At 52.6% G+C, this 10647-nt stretch overlaps 1 protein-coding gene across 1 annotated transcript; it reads left to right on the forward strand.

Moving 5' to 3' along the window:
- Positions 1-285: 285 nt before the first annotated feature.
- LOC135919558 (adhesive plaque matrix protein-like) lies at positions 286-4711 on the forward strand. Its single transcript, XM_065453465.2, has 2 exons — positions 286-552; positions 621-4711. The coding sequence occupies exons 1-2, from the start codon at positions 286-288 to the stop codon at positions 4284-4286; spliced, it is 3933 nt and encodes a 1310-aa protein (XP_065309537.1). The 3' UTR covers positions 4287-4711.
- Positions 4712-10647: the final 5936 nt, after the last annotated feature.

The raw sequence follows: 10647 nt of genomic DNA on the forward strand, positions 1-10647 counted from the left end.
TAGAACTCTGCGCACTTGAACAATAACTGAGTATTGAGGCATTTACTTTTTGCGACATTTAGTTTCGTGTCGTATTTTTTGTAGTAACTCTATGCCCGTGTAGCGGGCAAGCGCCATAATTTAAGAAGAAAACGCGCAAGCTCCGCGAGAGCAATCACGCGCCCTGGCGTCCTCGCGGTCTCCTGCGTTCCAGCGATCCACGAAGAAAAGAACGCCATTCCGGTGCACCGGAGAAGGAGAGACCACACCAAGCAGAAGCCACTCATGTAGTACAGCACGCGGATGATGGACAGCGAGTGGGATACATCCGGCGTCGACGAGTCGGCCCTCGAAGTGTCGACCCTGACCGGTTCTTCGAACGATGATGAAAGTGAAACGGACGACAGCGTCACACTCGTCGCAGTTGTGTGCTGCGTCCTGGCGTGCATCATCGCCATAGCCATCGTGCTATTCCTATTGGCAGGGCTGGACGAATATGACTCAGGTGACGACGATGACATGGAATATACGACCAGATACCTTCCCGCTGGTCGTTCCGCGCCACGGCCAGTGGTGACTGATCGCCCCACAACGAAAGCGCCACCATCGCCACGGGTGACCGCTCGCCCTAGAGTGACTAGGCCACGCCTACAACGTCAAGACCGGTAACAACGAGGCCCTCCCCTATTACACGTACTAAGCCTACTACTACACCCGTCACCACGACTACGGTGAAAAAAGCGACTCCGCGACGTCCGCCACCTAAACGCCCTCCACCACCTCCTTCTCCGCCTCCTGCGACAACTAAACGCCGTCCACCACCTCCTCCGCCTCCTGCGACAACTAAACGCCGCCCACCACCTCCTTCGCCACGGCCAGTGGTTACTGATCGCCCCACAACGAAAGCGCCACCATCGCCTCCGGTGACAGCTCGCACTACACGGACTAGGTCACCCCCTACAACGTCAAGACCGGCAAAAACAAGGCCATCTCCTATTACACGTACTAAGCCTACTACTACACCTGTCACCACGACTACGGTGAAAAAAGCGACTCCGCGACGTCCGCCACCTAAACGCCCTCCACCTCCTTCTCTGCCTCCTGCGACAACTAAACGCCGTCCACCACCTCCTGCGACAACTAAACGCCGTCCACCACCTCCTCCTCCGCCTCCTCCGCCTCCTGCGACAACTAAACGCCGTCCACCACCTCCTCCTCCGCCTCCTCCGCCTCCTACGACAGCTAAACGCCGTCCACCACCTCCTCCGACAACTAAACGCCCTCCTCCACCTCCTCCCCCGCCTCATCCGACAACTAGACGCCCTCCGCCACCTCCTCCGACAACTAAACGTCCTCCACCACCTACAACAACTAAACGCCGTCCACCACCTCCTCCGACAACTAAACGCCGTCCACCACCTCCTCCTCCACCTCCTCCGCCTCCTGCGACAACTAAACGCCGTCCACCACCTCCTCCGACAACTAAACGCCGTCCACCACCTCCTCCTCCACCTCCTCCGCCTCCTGCGACAACTAAACGCCGTCCACCACCTCCTCCTCCTCCTCCTCCGCCTCCTGCGACAACTAAACGCCGTCCACCACCTCCTCCTCCGCCTCCTCCGCCTCCTACGACAGCTAAACGCCGTCCACCACCTCCTCCTCCACCTCCTCCGCCTCCTGCAACAACTAAACGCCGTCCACCACCTCCTCCTCCGCCTCCTCCGCCTCCTACGACAGCTAAACGCCGTCCACCACCTCCTCCGACAACTAAACGCCCTCCTCCACCTCCTCCCCCGCCTCATCCGACAACTAGACGCCCTCCGCCACCTCCTCCGACAACTAAACGTCCTCCACCACCTACAACAACTAAACGCCGTCCACCACCTCCTCCGACAACTAAACGCCGTCCACCACCTCCTCCTCCACCTCCTCCGCCTCCTGCGACAACTAAACGCCGTCCACCACCTCCTCCGACAACTAAACGCCGTCCACCACCTCCTCCTCCACCTCCTCCGCCTCCTGCGACAACTAAACGCCGTCCACCACCACCTCCGACAACTAAACGCCGTCCACCACCTCCTCCTCCTCCGCCTCCTGCGACAACTAAACGCCGTCCACCACCTCCTCCTCCGCCTCCTCCGCCTCCTACGACAGCTAAACGCCGTCCACCACCTCCTCCGACAACTAAACGCCGTCCACCACCTCCTCCTCCTCCGCCTCCTGCGACAACTAAACGCCGTCCACCACCTCCTCCTCCGCCTCCTCCGCCTCCTACGACAGCTAAACGCCGTCCACCACCTCCTCCTCCACCTCCTCCGCCTCCTGCAACAACTAAACGCCGTCCACCACCTCCTCCTCCGCCTCCTCCGCCTCCTACGACAGCTAAACGCCGTCCACCACCTCCTCCGACAACTAAACGCCCTCTTCCACCTCCTCCCCCGCCTCATCCGACAACTAGACGCCCTCCGCCACCTCCTCCGACAACTAAACGTCCTCCACCACCTACAACAACTAAACGCCGTCCACCACCTCCTCCGACAACTAAACGCCGTCCACCACCTCCTCCTCCACCTCCTCCGCCTCCTGCGACAACTAAACGCCGTCCACCACCTCCTCCGACAACTAAACGCCGTCCACCACCTCCTCCTCCTCCGCCTCCTGCGACAACTAAACGCCGTCCACCACCTCCTCCTCCGCCTCCTACGACAGCTAAACGCCGTCCACCACCTCCTTCTCCACCTCCTCCGCCTCCTGCAACAACTAAACGCCGTCCACCACTTCCTCCTCCGCCTCCTCCGCCTCCTCCGCCTCCTACGACAGCTAAACGCCGTCCACCACCTCCTCCGACAACTAAACGCCCTCTTCCACCTCCTCCCCCGCCTCATCCGACAACTAGACGCCCTCCGCCACCTCCTCCGACAACTAAACGTCCTCCACCACCTACAACAACTAAACGCCCTCCACCACCTCCTCCTCCACCTCCTCCGACAACTAGACGCCCTCCACCACCTCCTCCGACAACTAAACGTCCTCCACCACCTAGAACAACTAAACGCCCTCCACCGCCACCTCCTCCTCCTCCGCCTCCTCCGACAACTAAACGCCCTGCACCACCACCTCCGCCACCTCCTCCTCCTCCGCGAACTCGGCGAACTCGGCCTACTACGCCACCTCCGGTCCCAAAGGGATTCATAAAACCTATTTCGCTTCTGTGCACCATCGGTGACCGGTCAGGCAACCACACCGTCTATCCGCAGGATGGTCTGTGCGACTATATCATCTTCGACTCGATGTTCAAGAATAATCGCAACCGACTTGACCACGACTGGCACGAAGACTTACACAGCTTCCTTGTGAAAGCGAAGGAATCCGAGGGCAGCATTTCGCAGTTCGGTTTGGGCTTCAGCTTCCATCATCACAAGGAACTCGCACGCGATCTGAAGAGCGGCGACATCTTTCTTTACTTGGACTACAAATTGTTTCACTACGGCGTAATCGACTGTCCCACGCACGGCGTGACTGAGGCCCAAATGGACGAGGTGTTCGTGACACTCCTGGTGCTAAAACGCGCACTCGGGAATGTAGTACACCGCACGTCCGTCATCCTGGCCGCGCAGTCCGCCACTATCCAGTGGACCGACTACTTCAAAGCCAAGTTCAAGAACACCTTCAAGCCGGATCTGTTCATCTCGCTGGGCCACCAGATGCGGGGTGATTCAGAGAAGAGCCGGTGCATCGCCACGCCGCCAGCCATGCTGCAGAAGCCTACGGGGTTTCCGGAGGAGCACGACTTGCACGACGCCGCGCGAGCCATGGCGGCCATCGCTTTGCAGCCCGACGGACCAGCGATCTCCATCTCCGTCTCGTTGAAGGGTCGTTGGTTCAGGCTGAAGCCGAGCGCCAAGCCCGAGGTCTTCGCGCCCTGCCTCACGGGCGGCATCAAGGGGGACCAATACGGCGGCTACTGCAATGTGGTCAGAACACCGCCCTACTCGGGCAACCTGTTGCACGAGGCGCAGCACTACGCCATGCGCGCCTACGACCCGGTGAAGCGGCTCATGTTCGTGTACGACAACGAGCAGAGCCTGTGCAAGAAGCTCTGCCTCATCAAGGCCAACAACAGCAAGCTGAAGTTCGGCGTGGCCATCTACGACCTGGACTACGACGACTTCCGCGACACCTGCTCGTCGCTCAACACTCACGGAGCCTACAGCCGCACCAAGGTTGTGAGCACTGTGCAGAGGTATTTAGAGCACGAATTCACCGAACCGTCCAAGGAGGCCGAGTGTTCCCAGCTATGGCGATGAGCCGTTTGAGACCCTGACTGATATATTTAATGACCGACGCTGCCGTGCCGGTTATTAAACAGCTTACTCATCTTGGCTTGGGTTATTTGACCGACGCGGCTATGAATCGGGCCGTTTCCGATTCGATTGACAAGTGTCGGCTCCTGGTGGCTTTTGCTTCTTTTCGTTGTGTACTCTTGTGTACAACGCTTGGCAATGTATTGAGGTCTGCTTGGCATGGGGGGCAAGGTACTTAGAGGTAATTCGTTAAGTGACACGCTCACCGCTTATTGGTTTTGCGTGGCCATAATTCAGTTGGTCGTCGGGGAATATTCTACGACCTCTGGGAGGGCGCAAAAGCGCGTTTCTGTGGGAAAGAATTGTGGCGGACGTAACCGGCATCGTCTGTATCAGTTGCTAACATTTGCACAGTAAGCAGCCGAAAACAAGCGCACCGGAACAGCAACTGCAAAAGAACGCGCTACCGTTTCACACACTGAATGAAAAAATAAAATTTTATGTTTAGTTATTGTTTTAGTCACTGTAAATATACGCAGACTACGTGTCCAAGACCCATTGACAATACTAGTCGTGGTTCCATGCTTCGAGCAACACAGAAGAACACGAGAGGGACATATATCCCTCTCACGTTCATCTCGCGTGTCGTCGTCATGCGATTCTCGTCCCGCCATCGACTTCACTCTAACTTGGTCACCCAGCTCTCATCTCACCAGTCGCCGTCATACCACTGTTGTCACGCTTTCGTCGTCACGCTGTCGTTTTATCATCCTCATCACTTTAGTGACGTCATTCTATAGTCGTCATACCACTCTCCGTCGATCTATCGACTTCGTTCCTGCTTTTTTATCCCATCCTAATTATGGTGTCGCCATTCAATCATTATTCTGGCGTTGACACTATTGTGCACTCATTCTGGCGTTGTCATTATTGGAGCTTCGTCACTCGGTTGTCGTCATGCCAACGTCATCACGTGTTCGTCGTCATGCATTCCCTCACCCTTCCATTGTCCTCATCATCCCATTGTCCGTCAATTGTCCTTTCATTGACGTGGTCCTGTCGTCGTTACCGCATTTGTCTTTTCGTCGACGTCGTTCCTTCTCCGTCATTCCGTCGTTGTCACTTCATCGTCTTTATGCAGTCGTTGCCATGTCGCCATGTTCATGGCGACATGACGACGCTTGGTTACGGCAACAAGGGCCATAGCTAAGTGGGAAAGTACTGGGGTATATCGAATATGGCCCAAACAATAGAAGTATAAGAATGACCTCGCCTTCGAGTGAACACCGCCTATGGAAACTGCTTACGGTACTGCTTCGGTCAAGTGACAAGTCCGCACTGAAACAACTATGGCTGAGTTGAAACCGTGGAGCATATTCTGTTTGAGTTTCGAGCGTGTGCCGACGAGCGTGGTTTGCATGAACATTGCATGCGTTCACTTACACAGAGACGTTTATCATTTGACTGTGTCTTAGGCCCTCTAGCCAGCCTCACGCAGCAGAGGCATGCGATGAGCTTTTTATTTGCATACTTAGAAAACATTGGTCAACTCGAGAAACCTTAGTTCGACTCTGTCACCCTCATGCACTTCTCACGCGGCAGATTCTGGCACCTCATTGTAGTACGGTGCATACACTTAAGGACTCTAACAATTGACACCGTTGCCCATGAGTATGAAAAGGCAGTACCCAAATTTTTTTGTTTAGGTTATTCCTTGTATAGTAGCAGGCCAGAGCAAGTTATAGCTCAGGCCGACCTCTCTGCCATTCTGTAAATAAATTTTTCTTTCTCTCTCTAAATTATTCTTTTTTTTTTGCTTCTTTCGCCTTCGGTTTTTCTCTCCAAATTTCCTTCCCCACGCAGACTAGCATGTCAGCAATGTCGTTACGCTGGCTAAAATCTCTGCTTTTCATTAGAGGGTGCTCTCTCTCTCTCTCTCTGTCTGTCTCTCTCAGAATGACACTACAGATATCAAATGAACGTGACTTCAGAACGAAGATGTATTGCCACATTAATCGAGTGCTAATCGCATTACCATCGAAGGCCATCATGAGAACTCCGCTGCCGTAAGTTTCTTGCCGCGTAAGCTGTTATAGGCTCATTCCGTTTTTGTTGGCGATGTTGTACGCCGCCGCCAGTGTCCGGTTTCTGCCGCAGCTATCGCATAGCGCGCGAGAAGTCACGCGATCTCACAGGCCTGCCGCGTAGCATCGACACGTGCTCACTTTCAATTGCAATTACATATTGTGATGCGTATAAAGCCATGATTACCCAATTGATTCGTCATTTAGTGTTTCTTTCATGCCCACGCTTAGCTTGGACATTGGCAAGATGCATCCCTTGAAAGGAAGGAAAATGGCGCGTCTGTAGTGCATCAAGCACAATGGTGAAATGAAGACATATCGCCGCTTAGAAGAAACATAGCGAACAAGAAGAAGTGTCACTAGCGCGCGGAATAAAACGGTCCGTTCTTCATACCACCGCCTGATTCATAGCCGATCCCCGGTAGTGGGTTGAGCCATACCTATACGCACCAAAACCAAACCAAACCAATCGTGTTACTGTTGCTGCAGACTGAGTGCTTTGGACTCTCCTGTTTCCACTTGCATCGTATCGTGACACGTATCAAGGGATGTTACATGTGCACCGCCTAGTCTTGCTGCCTGTGTCACCTCTTCGCAACGCGTTATGGCGCCTCCTCAAAAACTACTAACCGCTGTTGAAGAAAAAAGAGACAGATATAATATTTGATGGCAGAAAGGTGGAGAAGTCTGTGTGAAGTACCTCTAGCGTGCTACTCCACACTGCGTAAGGGGTTTGGGGAATAAGAGAGATAGGATGTGAAGAGGAAGGAGGGTGGTGGTATGGTCAATATCATGAGGGCTGCACAGCATACTGTTTCTGTGCAATGCGTACGTGTACGCCTCACAGCACAGCACAGTGATCTTCGCAGGCAGAAGTAAAAGCTATTGCGGTGTAGCTAGGAGGCTGTCTGTAGCGTTTATAATTTTTGTCGCTGTTAGCGTGACTGGTGTATTTGAACGAGGCAGTAGCAGCTGAAGGACGTAGAATATTTGCCGCGGCAAGGCTTTGATGACAGACGCCACTCGTGGAGGTACGCGTGCGGCTGCAGTCAGGCAAGTTAGGGTTCAGCAGACCACTGTGCAGAGAGCAGCACAAGCCGCATGTCGCCGTCGTCGTCGTTCCGAAAAAAAAAAAACTGTGCAAAATGACTTCGCCGCGAAGACCGCCTCGTGCGTGCTGTTGGAGATGCGGCCCGACAGCTTCGCCGCCGAGACGATCAAGTGCATGCTACCGAAAATGCTGCCCGGCAGCTTCGCCACGAAGACCCCAGTGTGCATGCAGCGCAAAATGTGCCCCGGAAGCGTCGCCGTTCACACCCTCACGTGCTAGCAGACGAAAATGAGGTCCGGGAAGTTCGCAGTGCGGACCATCAGGTGCGAGCAACCGAAAATGAGGTCCGGGAGCTTCGCCGTATATGATAACTGTCGACGCAGACGTAATGGACGGGTTGGTCAATGGTGTGGTTGGGAACCTTGCCTTCACTGAGGTAGGCGATTCGGAACTCTCAAGAAGGCTGTGGCTGAAGTTCAATTGTGGTGCCACTGAAAGTGCCATGGCTAAAGGCGACACCGTTGCGCAGTGAAGTCGGGAGCGCGGTCCGCCCCGAGTGGGTAGCAATAAAACAGGTTGACATCACATGCCTCCACGCAAAGTTTCCCGTGGTACACTCTAGGGAAATAACGATTCAAAAGTCTCAGAGTGGCACATCTACTAGCGTTGTTTACGAATGCAACAAATGTGATCCTCCAATTTGTGTACGCGGAACAGTGCTGAGCCACTTCGCTTGATGGCCTTTACATCCCGAACGCTTAAGACGACCTCACATTTTACCACACGGCCGAAAACGCAGATCGAGCACTGCGTGGCCAACTCCGTAGACTCTAAGAACATCGCCTTGACAAAATCATGCTACGTCTCTTTTTACTGCTTGATCAGCCCTATAGGTTTGTCACCTGCTTTCTGAAAGTACGTTCTCTGACTGCTTACAGGCTTGACGTCATGCACAATGACATCTTCATGCGAGTGTCCCTATTATGCTTCTCCGAGACTTGGGGTCGTCCACATGAGGTCACCGGCTGCAGGTGTGTCGTGTCAGCAAATCGAACTGTGCACCGGGCCTCAGATATGGCAATATACGAACGGGAAAATGCGTGGGTGCCATTCAAACTCGTAGGAACACCGGACGTAGAATTTCACGAGGTGTGCGCAAGGCGTAACTCCGAGGGCATTGTGATTGCCTCAGTGTATGGGTCGTCAGGCACTCAACATGGGGCGATTGCGGACTTCTTGGCACATACCTTTGTTCCTCACCACGATGTGCCCAAACATAAACACAAAGGATCCTCACAACGCCTGGTTCGTACCCAGTGTTCAAGAAGACCTCGGCATGGAATATGTGTCAAATACACAGTGCAGGTCTTCGCACACCAGTTCTTGTTTGGACTTTTTATTTACATCAAATTACCATTTTGCCCCGCTGAATGTCCTTCTCGACCTACTTTTCTGATCATAAAGCACACCTGAATGTGTTTGAATAAACCTATGCAAATAAACGCACGACTTGTAATACCGTTACTACTTGCAGATACGGTGTTAAATAAGTTTACGACGGTCTTCTTTGGAAACTCTTGTTCAGCTTGCGCTGCGACTATCCTGTGTGTGCAGTCTAGGCCTGTGCTTTCCTTTTCTAATCTTCCAGTATAAACGGAGTGACAGGTGGTTGAGAGCTGCTATCGATCCACCACGTGCTTTCCTTTTTCCTTTCGTCTTCCTTAGCATGCTGGAAGCTCCAGTGGAATTTCTGACTGCAGTATCTATCTATCTATCTATCTATCTATCTATCTATCTATCTATCTATCTATCTATCTATCTATCTATCTATCTATCTATCTATCTATCTATCTATCTATCTATCTATCTATCTATCTATCTATCTATCTATCTATCTATCTATCTATCTATCTATCTATCTATCTATCTATCTATCTATCTATCTATCTATCTATCTATCTATCTATCTATCTATCTATCTATCTATCTATCTATCTATCTATCTATCTATCTATCTATCTATCTATCTATCTATCTATCTATCTATCTATCTATCTATCTATCTATCTATCTATCTATCTATCTATCTATCATTCATCCATCGATCAATCCATCCATCCATTCAACCATCCATCCATCATTCATCCATCGATCAATCCAACCATCCATCCATCCATCCATCCATCCATCCATCCATCCATCCATCCATCCATCCATCCATCCATCCATCCATCCATCCATCCATCCATTCATCCATCCATCCATCCATCCATCCTATCCTATCCTATCCTATCCTATTGCGCCGACCCCATGACCCAAGTTTTGTACTAGCTTGGGCCACTAGATATGTGCTCTTGGCCTTGGTCGCGTCGTGGTCGGTCCATGGTCGTCATTCCAGCTTCGTCATTTGACTCTTGCCATGCCGTCGTCGACCGGTCTTTTACACAGACCCAGTGACCTGTCCGATAACTGGGGCAACTATTTATGTGCTAATTATCATAACGCCTTCGTGGCCTTTGCATGGTCTTCATTCCAAATTCGTCCTCTGACTGTCGTCATGCCGTTGACGTTATACCCTCTTCGCCATGTCATTTTCCTCCCATCGCTGACATGGTATCGTCGTCACACAATCGTCTTCATGCCGTCGTGGCCATTCCATCGCTGTCATTTTACTTTCGTTTTCCTGCCCTCGAACTGCTGCCATCGTCACGCTATTGTCTTCATACAGACTTCGTTATGCACTCGTCTTCACGTCACCGTCTTCACACCGTGGTCTCCATCCTAATCTCCTCGCATCGTTGTCATGCCATCGTTGCCATTGCGTCGTTGTTATACCATGGTCGTCGTCCCACTTTCCCCATGGCGTCGTGTCACGCTGTCGCATAGTGCAGATCAGGTACTGTGCATCTCAGTGTCGCATATAACGCGAAACGAGGCGGCCAGAGGAGGCAGCTCGACCACGCATGTGCAGACGCGAGCTCCAACACACACACCTTTATTGTCACATCGTAGTCGTCGATCTTTCGCCGTCCACGTACAGCGAAAGACAGTGACAGATACAGCGAAACTCAATGTGAACCAGTGCGGCAGAAGATGTACGCAAGTGCAGACGTGAGCTCCAGCGCAAACACTCTTGTATTTTTCACCTTCCTTCCCACTATCGTTATTCCCTTGACGTCACGCAGTCATCTTCAAAAGCTGTCGTCATATGTATTGTTGTCACGCTGTA

Source organism: Dermacentor albipictus, chromosome 3, assembly GCF_038994185.2.
Source record: "Dermacentor albipictus isolate Rhodes 1998 colony chromosome 3, USDA_Dalb.pri_finalv2, whole genome shotgun sequence".
In the NCBI taxonomy this organism is placed as follows: Eukaryota; Metazoa; Arthropoda; class Arachnida; order Ixodida; family Ixodidae; genus Dermacentor; species Dermacentor albipictus.